The following is an 18,101-nucleotide window of genomic DNA, read 5'->3' on the forward strand; positions in this document are numbered from 1 at the left end:
TACTAATTTGTAAATTGTAAAAAAATAATAATAGTTTAACTTCACTGTACTGATATGACAGAAATAAAATGAAGTATTTGCAATCCCAAAACTTTATTTATAATAAATTTCACGTATATACATTCAAAATCACAATTTTTATTTATGTGAACAAAATAACACACATAATTAGAATAGTGAAAAAATTTATTGTTAATACATTGCAATGCTACAAATTTACCAGAAAAAAATGTAACATGCATGAAATCTAGAAAATTGTTATACATTTTAATTAGGATATAAAACTTCTTATTAAAAGATGCAGTATGTACAACGTCTATATCGTAAGTGACGTACACTGTTTATTTATTCGGTTTATACATATCAATAGCACGTGAAGGCATTCTGCGACTTGTTCTAGAACAAAATGTAATACATCATTAAAAACTCGGACAGGATAGTGTAATTTTACTGTATTTGATTTGAATGCAATGATTGCATTGGATAAAAAACGATTCTGAGCGGACGAGAGAATCTTTTTTATTTAATTTTATTCGTTTCTATGGCGATAAACAAAGCGTTTTAAGAACAGCTTAAGAATGATTTATATAAATAGGTAATTTATTTTTCATTTCAAGCAATATTTCTGGTAGAAATCGTCGTCCGTAATTATATAATATAAAATCGTGAAATCGTACGTTTTTTATCCTTTAACCACTTTTATTTCGAGTACCGTTTCGAAAATCGAAAATGACCTCTCTAAAGTACCAGCTCAAGAGCATTACCTTTCAGAAAATATGCTACACTTGATACTTTTGAACAAGTTTAGAGGGAGAAAAAGTGTTTACAGAATAAAAAATAAAAATAAATAAACATCATTGTAAAACCAATACATTCCTCGCTCCGCTCAGAATCTAAAAATATAATTATAATTATAAAATCATATATTAGAAATTTCAAGAGTTTAATATATCTGTTTATTAATTCAAGATTCCGATTATTTACCCAGGCAGATATATTGTTCCAGCAGGATTAGATCCAATATTTCTTACCATATCACACTTTATAAGCCTGCCATCAAGCTGCTTGTTGTGATATACATGAACTGCTTGAATAGCATCTACACGACGTTCATATATCACTTCTGCAATACCTGGTCGAACTACTCTAGACTCTAATAAATTACCAATATCATTAAAAAGTTCCTAAATAAAAAAGTAAAAAAAAATGATTATCAATTAAGTAATAAACCAATATTAAGTTATTTTATACTATATAGTTTTAATAAAATTAAATACATACTCTTATATCTTCAGATGTAACGGACGGTTCTAAATTAGAAATAACAATTTTATGACCAGAGGGACGTGAACGCATAGCCATAGCTATTTGACGAGAATCTAATCTTGAACGTAATGTTTCATTTAATCCATTATGATTCCTTAAATAATTTATAATTAAATAAATTAGTACTAATTATAATATAATATAATATAGTAACACTAATTAAAATTATCAAATGATTAAGTAATTTTTTATAAATAAAAATTATTTATTCTTACACAACGTTTTATTTAATAACTTAAGTAATAACTTATAAATGTAAAAGGTGTCACAAATGTGTGATTCCCTCCTCGTGCGCTTATTTCTGTTAATTGTCTGTAAACTTATTAGTATTACTTATTGTACTATGTATAGATCTTAATTCTACAAATAAATTCAAATTTTTTTTAAAAAAAAAACTTGTTATTAATTATAGCTGTTTATAATTAAAATAATTTTAATTCGTGAAACTTTTGATAAAATTATATTTCACCTTGAATTTCTGTCTAATAAATCATTTTTATATCCATCACGATTGAACATTGCATTTCTTCCTACATTCCGTCTCATTATCTATAGTATAATGAAAAATAAAACAAATTGAAAATTTTAATTTAAAATGTATCTTATTTACTGGGGTCGGAGAGTATCTACTGGTTTCTTCCCAATCCATTGAATCTTCATAATCCATTGCCATAGGCCTATTATATGGTTTTTCATTTATTCTTGAAGGTCTAGTAGAACGCTCAAAAGGTTGTCTCATAGACTGAGCATTTGATATTGGACGTCTTGAAAGTCTCATATCACGTCTCATTGGTCTTATTTCTTCAATTGGCGTATCACCTTTTGTTAAAAATACAGTCAATAATAAAGTAAACAATAATAATTCAAATCTAAATATTTTACTCCTAAATGTGTTCAACTCAGAATTGAATGTATTACTGCTACATCTTTTCTCTATACCATCAAAACGTCCTTGATTTACAGTAGGTCGTCGGTCATGAACACTTGAATGATGTGAAGAGGCTCTTTCGACCAAAATAGACTTAACGGTAAGAATGCCACGATGGTCAAATTTTACATGACCTATGTTATTGGAAAGTCCTCTTGAAGTTCCCATACTATGAGTATCCTAATAAAACAATAAGAAACACTATTTATTATTATCTAATAAAAGACGACTTAAAATTAAAAATAATAATTTTACAATAATATTACTATCATTATATCTATGAGATGTTATAACAATAATAATATAATATTAAAAATTGATAAGTTATACAATTATTTGTAGTTATATAAAATAATAAAAAAAATTGTCATATTCTAACAGTCACAGAAATAATGTGTAAAAAAGTAAAATTCGAAAGTTATAATAAAGAACAAAAAAAGATTAAAGCTAAGAAAAATAAATTTTGATTAAATATCAATTAATATAAATATAAACACCACCAAAAGCATAGGCAAAAAATTATTGATTAATAAACCATATATTTATATGTATTAAATAATACATTAGATTAAGTTTTATTGAAACAAAATAAGAGTAGATAATTATAACTTGCATAATTTACATAATCTATAATTCATATTAACCTGTTTTTACTTATCCATTTACTAAATTTAACAAACATTTACAAATGAGCCTTAAGCCAATATAAATATGTCTATAACCCATTATCAAATCCATAAAATGAAACATAAAAAGTCTAAAAAAATATACAAGTTTTTAACATTGATATTAACACAAAAAATATTTAAAAATAAACAACTCAATTGATAGTTTAAATGTTATAAATCAAAAAATTAATTTCTTTTTAACTCAGTATTAATGTATTCATTAAAAATAAATAAATACTAACTACTTACTATTGATTAAATTAGTATACTAGATCAATGCTTATACATATTATAGAATTGAAATATGCAGTTTTTTTCATAAATATAGTTTAGTTACTTACATCATAAGAGGATGATAGTAATCGGCGTTCTTGGATTTTTTCACGAGCATCTTTCTGTTTTGACAGTTTTTGTCTAGCATCTACCATTACAGTAGATTTTTCTAAAGCTTTTTGCAAAAGTATAACACGGGCATCCATCACATTATTTATGGCCACTCTTGTATTTTTTGTCAACATTTTTCTTTTGTTTAATGTACCATAACTAGACTGTCTATAGTAAGTTTTTAATCGTTTAAATTTTGCAGCTTTATTAGCTGCAGCTAATCGTAAACGATTATGAGGACCAGATTGTAATGCTTTGGTACGCCTGAAATCACAATTTAACAAATTCAAATTACCAGTTTAGCAAATAGGTTAGAAATAACAAATCAATGTTTAGAGAAATAAAAATTTGAGTGGAAGACCACCGGTTAAGTGTACTTAAGCCATACAGTAATTTAAATGAATTGCTCCAGACATTTGATTGTGTTCAGTTGTGAATCGAAAGTTTCGGATCAAAAACTGGATGACATTTTATCAGTCATTATATATTTACCCTTCACGATCTTGACCATTCTGGAATCGCTTTCCTTTTATGAACTTCATGATGAAATTAATTTCTGGTTACTCGAATGCAAACGGGCGTTTGATACGTTACACCACGAACGACGATTACTAAATACGGCCGACCATGTGTACGAAAACAGAAGACTGGTGGGTTTACGGGAGTCAAAAAAGTGAACTAACATAAACGTCGTAAAAATAAACAACACGGTTAATGAATAAGTTAGACGGCGTTAGACGAGAGAATTACAATTCCATCGTTACGAAGGAAAACAACAGAAATCGAAGTAGCCAAAATGGTCGTTTTAACTCAGGATGTAATAGAAACTCATTACACAAACAAAAATGAGTATTGAAGTTTATATTTATGGTAAAAATTTAACTCAACTCTATCACCCTATATACAACCTTTTCTAAATGTCCGTCCTAAGTATTTGGTCCATGGTGTGTAATTCACAACTTTTTTTTTTTATAAATGTACATTTTTTTTCTTTCATTACAGGTATTTAGGCAGTGGAGTGATCAGATAGATTTACACTTGTCGTACAAAATTGGACACATGACTATTGATAAGATTTTAAGAAAAGTATGCAAAGCAATTTGAGAATGTTTACGCGTGGAGACCTTTCCTGATTTTACACGAAAACGCTGGAAAGAAATTGCTCGAGGTTTTCAAAAATACGTCCATTTTCCGAATTGCTTAGGTGCGATTAATGTACGATTGCACGTACAAATTAGAAAACCAAAAAACAGTGGGTCACTATTCTACAATTACAAAAATTTCTTTTTAATTGTGTTGCTAGCAATTATAGACGCGAATTACAAATTAATTTATATTGATGTCAAGTGTGGATCTAGAACTGAAATTGAGGGGATTCATTTTTTCGAAAGGACAAAAATATAATACACAATTATAAAATAATGAAAGTAAATTATTATTTAAAATTAAAACGTTGTTAATATATGAAATTGCTAATTTTTAAAATTAAATAACAAATTTTAATCTTCTTCGTTTTCTTTTTCCAAATGTAGAAATAATACTATCAACATTTATATTCTTAGAAGTTGGATGGAAATTACGATTTTTACGAACAAGTGGTGAACAACTGACCAGTGATGTAAATAAATATAATATTTTGTATAACATTTGTATTGCAAGAAAAAATCTAATTGAAAAAAAAATTAAAAACGTAATTTATGCATATTTTAAATTTTAAATAAATACGAAGTACCTAATCTTGATGTTTTTCTGGGGGTCATGACCACCATGATCCCCCCTGGAAACACTTCCAGTTACGAACTACATACTTTGTGTCAAGGTTTATTAAAAAATAGGGACTGGTACTAGTAGGGATGGCAACGATATATCGAAAATATCAATATATCGACTCGATATTTTAATGAGATAAATCGTCAAGAAACCTAGAAACATTATATTTATATACATTCATAAATTATCTGCGATGTTATAGATAAATAATAATAACTATGTTTAGTGTTTACACGTTGCACATTTGCACCATACAATCCTCGTTGATTACATCGAATGTCGATATAGGTATATAGTGTTTTGTATGTAGCTGTTACGAGTATCCCATAGATTAGTATATATAATAGATAGACGACTCCTGGGTTAAATATTGAGATTGCGAATAGCGCTTTCGGTAACCGCACGACGAACTATTCTGTTACAATCGACATTGATAAAAAAAAAAAAAAAGGTTTTCTAGTCTTCTGTAATCAAATTATGGCTAATGAATTCAATGTTTTTCCTACCTATCTATTTCAGCCTACAATTATATTGCTAACATACTGTTGAAAATCAACTATATAACGTATTAACGTCTAGCTTTTTCCACGTACATAGCATACTGCAAAATGTTAAATATTATATTATATTAATATTTATTTTTGTTATTCAATGATTACTAATAAACTTATGGCATGGTTTTGAATAGTTTTATTTGTTTTTGTTTTTTACAGTTGTTTTAATTATAACAATTAATTTTATTCAAACATCAATTCAATCATCAATGTTTTTACTAAAACCGATGCAACTAATGGCACTTAAATGTGTTGAAAAAATATAAATAGTATTGTTATTTAGTTTATTGAGCTTACAAAAACACTGATATAAAATCGACTAATGTACACAAATTTATTATTTTGACCAATATACGTACTTAATTTTAAAACACATTATAATATACAATTACAAATAATCAACAATCAAATATAAAAAGTTATCACAGTTCAATAAAAAAAAGAATAGTTATACAGGTTATACAGTATAATAACAGCATACAAGTAAATATATAAAAAAAATAAATATAAATATGGCATACAGTTTAATAATATGCTAAACAAATAGTGAAAAACAAAAAGTGATTATATTTACACCGGTACACTATTAAATTTTCCATGTATTTTCTTTTTTTTTTTGAGTGAAATATATACCATGTGTGAGCCAACCATCTTTTTCAAAGTCTGTTATTTTTTTTTACCATGAAGGATTCGGTTGATTTCCATGCAGTAGTGGTTGATCATCATTTTAACAACCATCCCAATTATTTGTGTTTGAAAAAATTGTTCATGTTCTTGGCAATGCAGTATATCGTTAAAGTTATAAAGTGAGGAGATTTTGTTTGTAAAATTTAAATAAATATTTTCATGATGACATATTTTAGATATATTTTCTCCAATATAATTTAATATATGCTCAATAGTTGAACAGTGATCGGTAAGCAACTAAGTCATCAGGTATTCATAATTAAACAGGGCTTGCAAACGTTATAATAACGTTATATTTGATAAAAAACAATTGAAATTTGTAAACGTAATTATAACGGAAAACGATAAACTTAAATAAATAAATAAATAACACAAAACAAAACTTAACGTTAAACAAAATATATGATATATGATTATACAAAACATAACGCAAAACGGTATATATTGTATTCCATTAAACGAAATAATTAATTTCCAATTATTTAATAATACTTAGTAGTATTCAATTATTTATTCAATCCAAGAATTAATTTTATTCCGTATCCGACCTATCCGGGAGATCCCGTATTAGATATTATTTTAAAATTTAATAAGAAGGTATCAATCGAATAATTTAATTACCAATAGCTAATAATAGTGATACCCTGATAATATTGTACTGTACTATCTGTACTACGGTCGAAATTTATACCATTCAAGTTATTCAACTATTGTACTCGGTGTTCAGTTTGCTCAGATTTGTTTAGTCGTCACTCGTCAGTGTTTGTCTAATTGTTGTCAAATATTTAATATTTATATTTTATATTAATATACTTATAGTTTTAACGCGCATACGTTTTCTTTATATTAGTTAATTCATAGTTGAAATTCAAAATTTCAAAATAATAATCATGATTCTTTTTTATATTTATTATTTTATTATTAAGTCCTTAGAGCCTAGGCAATTTATTAAATTTAATAATACATTATTATTTATTACTCTTTAAATTAATTATTATCATCCTGTTTTATCATTTGTTTCCATTTCTTTACGAACTACCTATGTACTGTAATTTAATCTGTATCACTGTACCCTATATTTTGTAAATAATATGTAACTGGGTTATCTAACCCATTTAATTAAATAAATAAAATAAAATAAATAAATTTATGCAACACCTACTTAAAACTCAGAATAGGGAAATTATGTCTCCAAAAAAAGGTCATAGTCACTTTTAAATTGCGGCCTGTGTACTTTTAAAATAGGTATCTAAATGCTTTTGAATTTTAAATAACGTTAAACGCAAAATTTGTATAACGTTTTGATTGTAAATAACGTAAAACAAATTTTTTTTTTTCAAATGCAAGCCCTGTAATTAAATATAAAAAATAGTTTAAATTACTAAGTATTTAGGTATACTAAAATTAAATTATGCATCTATAATCAATAAGTAGCGACTAAATATAATATAACAAATATAAATATGGCACTTACCCACAGGTAAATTTAATGTTGGATATTCGTTTGCATTTGATTGATGTGTACCAGGACTTGAACAATTATCAGCAAAATGAACAGAACAAATATATTTGTTTTTGAACTCATCCGGTGTGAAGCCCACAGCTTTAATCCATTACCAATCGTCGTGCATAATCTTTGTTTTCATTAGGAAAACGATAACAAACCATAACTACAATGAATACAATATATAGATGTATAAAATCACACAAGCAACTAAATTCAAAATTTACGATGACAACAATGTATACTAATTAGTACTTACTTTTTGGAAGTACAGCCTTTAATGACGCATTTTGTCTGGTTTTTATATTTTTCGGTCATTTTTTATCAACAGCGTATTGAACACTGAACCCAAAACGTAAAGTATAAAATAATATAAAATAAAACAACAGTATACTACTGAAACTGAACGCTGAACACAAAAAAGAATGGATGACGCTGAACGGCTGAACAGTGAACGTGTGCGCCATATATTAGTAAACATGTGCGTAAACTGAGCAGCGAGTGAGAAATGTTCAAATGACAAATGTGAAATGGCCGAATGAGTAAAGGTCGATTCACACTATACGGAACGTCGACGTCACGTCACAGATAGAGTTGCCAACTTTCAAATTGTTTAATGTAGGAACATTTTTTTCGAATCCAATTTGTACCATGTTTCAGCGGGCGGGTCCATTTTCCTCCAAAAACGAGGTGCGAGGGTGGAGGGGATGCAAAATAAAAAGTATAAAGACCACCACTATTAAACAATACGACCTATGTTTGGGGGATATGGCCCATTCCCCTTATGGCTACGGCACTGCATAGTTTAGTAAGCAATACTTCAGCTAACAGTATATAATATTTTAATGAGAACTTAGAAAAACGTGTAATATATTTTATTTATATCACTTTTATTAAATTAGCTTATTAATTATAACATTTGGGGATGTATACTGTTTTCATTAAATAATAAATGGATAAAATTAAAAGAACAATAATAATGAAGTATAAATAAGTATAAAATGTAGGATTGGCCTATTAATAGTTTATAGTGCTGTTGAACGTAGGACAAATTAAATAAATGTAGGACAATCCTGCCCGATGTGGGACGGTTGGCAACCCTAGTCACAGACCGGTAACGTCACGTCAAAATTTCTTACTATGTATTTATACCGTAATATATACCGACAACATTAGGGATTTTTTGCATAACGCCGGTTAAACGTTACAGTAAAAATAACGTTCGGTTAAACAAATCATTTTATTTTGATCGTAATTGATAAAACTTCAGTTTTTGCATAACCGGTGAGGTTTATTTTAACGTGAGATTATAAACTGTCATCAAATTGAAATATTGTTAATATTATTTACACAAGGTAAATTTTATTTTTAATTAACTATATATTAGAGTAAAAGTATAATATATTTTCTAATTTTATTCAATGTTTAAGCTTTGAATATTTCCCCACTGGTTAGCATCATTGTAGGGGTTTAAACATACCACTTGCCGTAATAAAAATAAATCCTCTAAGGTTGAAAACCGCAAACGCTCCATTTTGTATTCCATTTTAGAAATAAAAATAATTGTAAAATACGAAAAGAAACTTACAACTATGTAACTATATAACATAGTAACCGATATTACGATAACGGAGCCCGTTAAATTGTCTAAAATAACTGATTACGATAAACGGATAAACGGAACGTTATTCGGTAGCACCGACTCGTTTTAGTAAACAACGTTAACGGAGCACAACGTTATTTTTAACCGGCGTTGTGCAAAAACTTCCTATTACGCAACGTCACGGAACGGCAACGTTTATCGAAAACTATATTTTGACGTGACGCAACCGGTTCGTTATTGTCCATTCTGATAGTATGAATGTCAACACGGAACGTTTCCGTCAATAATAAACTATATTTTGGATGTTGAATGAAATGAAACTAATTATTTGGTTAATAAAATAATATATTAAACATTTAAATAGTTACGGAAGATGAGATGTTGATTCAGGAAGTACGCCAATATCAAGAACTATACGATATGATGCACAAAAAATATAGTGACAACATTCACAAAGATAATGTTTGGGGAAAAAATCATAATTTTTTTCTTCGTCGTCCTAAATTAAGGCAATCGTCGCCGGTTATTTTTTACTGAACTTATGCATGATACAAATTCGAATATTTGAAAAACAAAAAAAAAATGAATTTAAAACACAAAATAAACTAAACTTAGTCTAACTTAGTCTAACCTTACAGAATTGACTGAACGGACTTGGCGTTTCTATGGCGTTACCGATGGATGCGAATGTATTCTATTTTTGACGTGACGTTGCCGATCTGTGACGTTACGTCGACGTTCCGTATAGTGCGAACCCGTTCAAGTGCCGAGTGTCGACCGCCAACTGATAGAACAACAGCGCTCCCGGGGACCGCAATAAGTAACTACAATGGAACATATTGTCCATTAGGAGTGGCGGCACTAACCTGGGGTATCCACAGAGTATTTACCACAGAATAGATTAATTTTAATCTTAATTAATTAAAATTAATTTTAATCTATTCTGTGTACCTACTGTTAAACTATTATTAGAATGCCGATTGGGCGATAAAGCTATAAAAGAATATTGCAATTATCTATTTTTTCATAGACCGTTACACCTTGTACCCTATTGTATGCATAGACCTTATATTAATAGATGGAGCATCACTTGTTGGCGGAGTTGGGTGGTGCGGTCACGACTATTCTCATGTCAGTGATTCTGACGACATAAAATATGTTTATTCTCGTACTCATACTGTATATCAAATATTAAAACATTTAAAAATCAATTGTCCTAATAAATAACCCCGTAAACTTAGTCCCCAAAAAAATAACCTTATAATAAAAAATGATTGTGTTTCTACTCAATTATAAATGTATAATATAATGATATAATGAAATTTGTATATATGTATTCTTATCATACAAAAACGCAATAAACGATCGCCGAACTTGAAAATCTATTGCGCATAATCTATTCAAAATAACAAATTTAGTCGGCGACGACCAGTTTTCGACGGTGGCGGTCATATATTTCTCCCATTGTGCCGTCTACTCTACCGACGGCGGCCGTCGACATACGACCGTTGTCGACGCATGACAAACACATTAACAGTATTAATTATTTTATTACATAAACAATGTAATTTAAACATAGGCGTGCGCACGGGTGTGGCTTATAGAGCTATAGCCACACCTGAGACTTTTTTTATGTAGGTACTTATGTAAAAAGGACTAATAACTCTTTTTTTTTGGAAAATCGAAAGTTTTTTTTATCAATTTTATCAAATTATAATAAAATAAAAATTTCAGGGACTGGAATTCATTGATCAGATTGTACATCAGTTTTTCTAATACATTTTATATCTACTTACTTATGTTTAGTATATCTATTTTATTTGTTTAAGGCGGAGTTTTATAAAGGGGCGGGTTAAAAAAAAATAAAAGCTACACAGGAAACAGGAATCTGCGTACGCCTATGGCTTTAAGTTATTTGTTAGCGTCACTGGTTAACAGTAGAATAATGCAGCGCTCTTGCTGACAACAGTGTCGAAGACAGGCGTGCGTAGTGAGGCCACGCCCCTGCGCAGTAGCCCCTTCGTTTAACTATGGTGGTAGGTGTCTGGTGTTTGGGTGAGTGTGGAATAGGTTGGGTGGATAAATTTACACTCTAGTTAGTAAATCTTAAAAATGTACAAATCAAGAAACAGTCGATCTGTAGATGGTAGGATACTATGGTGCGGTAGAGCAATTCCCCGATCAATACATGCCTTTATACCATATCAAGTATAAAGACGTACATTGACATTTATAATTATTTAGCACACATGATGACGCTAAACACCTCTCGGTTTTCAGTATTTAAAAGTAATTGTACAATATGCAAATATATCTTTTAAACATTTTAAGATAGTTACTTAAATTGCTTAAATTGCCCCGTGAAACATTTTTGAAACATCTTTTTTTAAATTACAGTTGTTTAAAAAATGAAATAACTGTTTTTTGTTTTACATTTTTTTAGCTTTAATAACGCAGGTATTTAATATTTAAATACGCTTCAAATTGATATTAAGTATTTTTTTCTAAAACCACTATGAAATAGGTAAGCAATAAGTAAGGTAAATAGGTAATAACTAATACCTAATTTATAATTATCATTTTCAGTCTGTAGGATTATTGATTAACGACAAAATATGTGGTATTTTACTCGATCGTAATTTATACTATTATGTGCTGTTTTAAACGGCACATTTAACAATAAATACAATCGTATTCTAAAATAGACTTAATAGTCGGGCTGTCGGTAATAACCCCTCAACCCCCCCCCCCCCCCGGATACGCCACTGCTGAATAGTACCTACCTAGTAGATGAAATTGAACTGATAAATTGCGAGCGACTTTATGATGATTAAATTTACAATAAAATCATTCAATCATGTAACCTATCATTATTTTGCTCTAATTTTTTGGGTGGTGGTATTAACAAATTTTTATACTTTGCCCCACCGAATAAAATACAAGTCGGCACCACTGATTGTATGAAATTATCGATATATATCGATAATATCGATAAAATAGCGGTCGATATATTGTGGTATTCCTATTGGGTATGTGGTGTATCGAAATTTCGATAAATTGATGATCAAAGATTTTTGGTCATCCTTAAGTAGTAATTATAATAATAATAATAATAATAATAATAATAGTACACTCACTCGACTTGGCGGGAATGGGTTTCCATTATGTGTCCAACCGTGGCGGTTTCCGACGTAGATCCAACTTTAGCGACTACGACAATTAATACACGTTCGGATGCGTTCCGGTTGTCGGTTAGTGGGCAGCGAAACGCACAATGCGGTACTATTACCGTAGGCAAGGGGGTCCGTCCACGACAACGGGGACGATGCAAATGATCCGATCTGTGGACATCTGTAACACTTGGAGACAATGTAAGCGGGTTACAGAGGGTTGTTAAATGTCGTATACGGTGGGGGAAAGAACAAGAATCGATCACTAACGCTACCTTGTTGTCCACGCGCGTACCTAACATCGTATTCCGATGCCGAAACTCGACGGGATGCAAGGGCACAGCGCTGTCCATGAAGGGATGTTCAGCTCATTGTATTCGCGGTCAGCTGTCCATATTGTACCGTAGCAGAGGTAGTTTTACACTATAGATCTGTTTATATATATACAGATTTATTGTTGGTGTATGCCATTTACCTGCTTGCTCGTAGACGGGTTCCAAGGATATTCACTATAAAGAAACGATCCACGTGTAACTGCGACCACGATCGAAACAGATGCGTAAACGAATTTTGTTTAAGGTTAGAAATCGAACAACTATATTGTTTAATACTCTACTTGTTGGCTGATAACATTTAACGATGCGAAGAAATTAGGTAACTACAATTTTTTTTTTAGAAACGTAACACAATATATTTGTCTCAGGGGTTAAATAAAGAAAATAAAAAAATAAGAATTAGTAATAATAATGCATAACAAAAATAAAAAAATATTATAATAGATAGCCTACTGAAGTAAAAAAAATAATAGATAGTGATACTTAAATTAAAATTATTTAATAGCGGGTTCAAATAAAATACAATGAATTCCAAAATATTTGTTCATATTATTTATTTATTTAGGAAACAATATTACCTTGTTATTTTGCAGTTATAATTTCATTTCAAATTTAACATCGCAGTGTCTTGATTTGTAGATACATTATTACAATACAGTATACGATAAATACGAATTCATATTATTATTAATACAAAGCGACTACACTGTCTTAAGGTGTTCGTAAGTATATTTCAGAGCAAATAATAATTTTTCTAGGTTTGCTAACGACATATTATAAGGCAATAAGTATAGGATACTATTATTGAAGATTATCGAAGACGAATTGCAAGTAAGAAAACTCGACACAATATCGTCGAATTATAACGAAGATATGATACAGATTCTATTGCTGAAGGTCGATGTCCAGAATGATGTGATTGATGAATTATCATCAAAAATAAACCAAATGAATGGTAACTGATTGTTGCAAGCCCGCTTTATAATATATTTATAGCTAATGTATTGTAATTTAATAACGTACTATTGATTTTCAGTCGATTTTAAAGTTCAGAGAACTAACTAACTGCCCTTAAATTGGATTTTTTAAAAGAAAAGAGCAAACATTTTTTCAACAAAGTCTCTATGCTCGAAATTTCTAAAAGAGTCGTAGTTTATCCGGAATCCCTGGGGCAACACAATACCGATCGCCTGCTCGGGACCATCGAATTCCCCAATCGCAATGAGAACTGCGTGTCGGCATTAAACAAGTCGGTGAATTCTCCTGACAATGCCGATCTCGTCAATTGTCTTCGACTGTCGAATAATCCTATTGTGTGCAAACGGAAGGTTTGTCATAAGTGTTTCACCTAACCGCTACCGTACATGAACCTACGTAATACATTGTATTTAGTATGTTATAGAATAATACTTAATAATAAGATAACAAGTAGAGTTAGGATGTTGATGACCTAAAAAAAAAACACAAAATTGCCTTAAAAAAGATATAAAATATACCCTAAAAACTTTAAAAAAATACTTAAAAATGATCTAAAAAACGAATTATTGTATTTATAAATAATAATTTTTATTAAAGATATGGGTATGATAATGGGTGTAATAGTAATTTAAATTATAAATTATAAATTTTATAATTTTTAATAAACAATAGTACCTATACATTTACATTTTAAGCATTATATAAAATTATTAATTATTAAATTTGTTTCCAAACTTGGGTTTAGTACTTGCTCTAAAATCTAAAATAATAATGAATAATGCTCCAAATTGTATAATAACTAGAAAAAATTACCTAAAAGATGAAAAGATGATTTAAAAATGTTGAAAAATTTCGTTAAAGCAAAAAAAAAAAAAAAAAAATGCATTTATAGCTAAAAATGCAAAGGTCATCAATAGAGCGCGGATTTCTATGCAAAAATTCAAAATTTATTGCATATTGAAGTGAAAATTTAAAAAAAAATGTATAAAATAATATTTCGTCAAGTAGAAAAATTAAAAATAAATTTCATAGTCACTAAATAATAATTTATATATATTTAGTTATAAAATAAATAATCGATTATGACGTAAACTTAATCGCTCTTGCTGTGTCAGTGGATTATTGACATACCACTTGCTTCAAATATGCCCCAATAACTTCGGTTGACATCGAGGGTCCGTTTTCAGTCTTTAAAAATATGTTAACCGATAAACGACACAGCTTCACAGAAGATGAACTTGAAATGCATATGATTATTTATTTTAATAATAAATAAAATTTTAAAAATAAATTAAGTTCAGAAAATTCCCTAAATTTTTTTGTATTAAGTATTTAAGTAATTTTTTTAAGTTAAATTATAAATTTTAAATAAATAAAAAATTGTTGCATATTTTTTGCATATTTTAATAATTTTGACTTCATATTTTTTACATATTTTCATAATTTTGACTGCATATTTTTTGCATAAATTCATGATTTTTACTGCATATTATATGGCATATTTCGATACTTTTAAGTGCATACAAATCCGCGCTCTAGTCATCAACATCCTAACTCTAATAATAAGAATTTATTATTTTTACGTACAATTTCTATTTCACAGGAATTTAAATCAATAAGCAAGGTCACGGTTCCTTCTTTTCTCGGGTTCGTGAATCGAATGGTAGAAAAAGGACTAAAAATTGAATAGGTATGCAATTTGCAATATCTCTACACCAATTGGTACGATGCCATATTTAAGTTTCTTTACGGGAATTCAGCTTATTTAATTATACCGTAATATTGCCTATATTTTTCCAGGAAAAGATTTAGTGACTGTTCACATCTGCGTTGTAGACAAAGTGAAAAAACAAATGTTTTTTTCGGTAAAAAACGCCAAAACAAACCACTTTCGTCTGCGTTATAGACTTGATCAGATAAAACCGATAAGTGTGGCGATTACCGATACCGGAAATTTTACCAATGATAGAAAATAAATAATAATACAATACTTATGGACAGTTGACGTCTTAATTTAGTACCCAATGGACTTTTTAATTAAGTACCCCAAAGGGCAATGAGTAAAACACGCAATTTTTCGAATAATTCAATTAATTTGCTTTTGATAAATATGTTTGATCCATTATTCTGATTATTAAAATCATTCGATTATTCCATTCGATTATTATTATCACTACTAAATACTTTTAAGTTAATAAATAAATAAGTAAATACTATTAAATTCTACTAAGTACTTTTCAATATTTGTGTTAATGATTTCACGAATACCCATAAGTAATTGGTTAGTTTTATGTATGATGTTTAATATAATAATAATAATGTACACAAACAAATATTTATAAGCTGTATTTTCACTGGTCGTACGATATCATGAAACACAGGCACACACGTTCCCGTTACATGTATGTTCTTCGATTCTTTTCCGGTCGCCAGTACAGTCCCCAAAAATTGCGTGAACTTACACGTTCCGGAAAAACTATACTGCCTGCACAACTCGACCTCTCCGGTATATCGGATCGTGTATGCTAGGTTAACATTTTACGCAATGCGATAGTATTTAACATTAAAAGATAAAAGTAGAAACACTGGTTGTTTATTTTTCGAATAAAATACAAACGTTTTACATTATTTTAAACCGAAAACGGTATTTCTGAGAAAGTTTTTACAGCATATTATCAAGTACTGACGATGTGACAGCTTTCAAATTGCATTCATCGTTATATCTCGGACAGTGTTTTAGTTTGAACATTTAACAAATGCAAATTTAATTTTAAATTTCAACGTTAGTCGCATACGTATATCGTTCGATGCACACGTAATTACTACGCTCCGTAAAATTACCGTGTTTCCGATCTATTTAATTGAATGTGACTAAAAATCTATGTAAAAAAACGGTTTCCAACCGCATTTTGACTATAAAGCGATTAACACACGTTATTCAAAATGTAAAAAAAATACATCTAAAAGTGCGTTCAATATAATTAGTACAACAATACAATATAATATATAACAATATAATATAATCGTTAATATGTATATAACATCGCAGCCACGAGTAGTGTCACTCGACCTTTGCTCACATGATAAAATGCCGCGGTATCCTAATACTCCATCACACGTTAAAGAGAAAAATAAAAGTAAAAAGCAAAAATAATTCAAATAAAAATAACAACACTATACAAGCAGCTCGCCTAGCTAAATCGAACACAAATAATGACGTTTTTCAATACGACTCGTTCAACAATTTAACAAATGACGATTATACAACAATGCCTTATAAAAGGAATCTATCTGATTCCACTAACTCGAGCTCTCCGGACAATTCTCAACACAAAATAAAAAATAAAAAACTATTTGTAACTGCAAATCGCTATGAAATACTAACACAAAACGAACATTCTATTGTACCTACAGATATCCCCACATTTGAAACTCCTATCATCGAAGAACAAATTAAACCACCACCACCAATATTTGTGAAAGGTATAATAAACTTTTCGGATTTGTGCACAACTTTAATAGAGCTAATTGGAGTGGATAATTTTTTATGTAAATCTTCGTTAGACTGCACAAAAATGCAAACTGCCACTCCCGATTCTTATAGAACATTAATTCATTTTTTAAAAGATCAGAAGGCCCAATATCATACATATCAATTAAAAGAAGACAAACCTAAACGTGCCGTCATCCGCAATCTACACCCATCCACGTCCACAGATCTAATAAAAAATGAACTTGAATTGCGCCTCTTTGAGGTTAGAAAATTCACCAACGTCTTACACAAGACCAGCAAATGTCCACTGGCTCTTTTCTTCATTGATCTTGAACCGACCGACATATCGAACAATATCTTCAAACTTTCTTCTTTATTACACACTAAAATCAAGGTTGAAGAGCCCTATAAGCCGAAAGTGATTAGCCAATGTCTTAACTGCCAGGAATACGGCCACACGAGAGCTTATTGTGGATATCCTGATCGGTGTGTTCATTGTAGTGCCAACCATTCATCCTCAGAATGTATCAAATCACGTGATACTCTAGCAAAATGTATATTACGCTCCGGCGACCCCCCTGCCAATTAAAAAGGTTGCAATGTCTACGGAGAACTCCAACGTCGTAAAACACCTAATACAAAAAGTAAATTTTTACATGATATTATAAATTCAAATACTTCAAATGTAAAACCAAGCCACT

At 29.6% G+C, this 18,101-nt stretch overlaps 1 protein-coding gene across 8 annotated transcripts in view; it reads right to left on the minus strand.

The window, feature by feature from the left end:
• Window positions 1-246: 246 nt before the first annotated feature.
• LOC112683845 overlaps window positions 247-18,101 on the minus strand; it is a 36,869-nt gene continuing 19,014 nt past the window's right edge. Inside the window, exons 1-10 of one of the 8 annotated variants that reach the window (XM_025555021.1) lie at window positions 10,061-10,196; window positions 8,081-8,163; window positions 7,792-7,987; window positions 3,264-3,570; window positions 2,209-2,434; window positions 1,937-2,145; window positions 1,796-1,875; window positions 1,282-1,420; window positions 985-1,184; window positions 247-396 (exon numbers count right to left, since the gene is read on the minus strand). In XM_025555021.1, the coding sequence (XP_025410806.1) occupies window positions 342-396; window positions 985-1,184; window positions 1,282-1,420; window positions 1,796-1,875; window positions 1,937-2,145; window positions 2,209-2,434; window positions 3,264-3,440 (1,086 nt within the window). In that variant the 5' untranslated portion in view covers window positions 3,441-3,570; window positions 7,792-7,987; window positions 8,081-8,163; window positions 10,061-10,196 and the 3' untranslated portion in view covers window positions 247-341. The other 7 variants (XM_025555017.1, XM_025555020.1, XM_025555016.1 and 4 more) reach the window with 7 other exon arrangements.

This window comes from Sipha flava, unplaced genomic scaffold (assembly GCF_003268045.1).
Source record: "Sipha flava isolate LNK unplaced genomic scaffold, YSA_version1 236_pilon_pilon, whole genome shotgun sequence".
Lineage (NCBI taxonomy): Eukaryota > Metazoa > Arthropoda > Insecta > Hemiptera > Aphididae > Sipha > Sipha flava.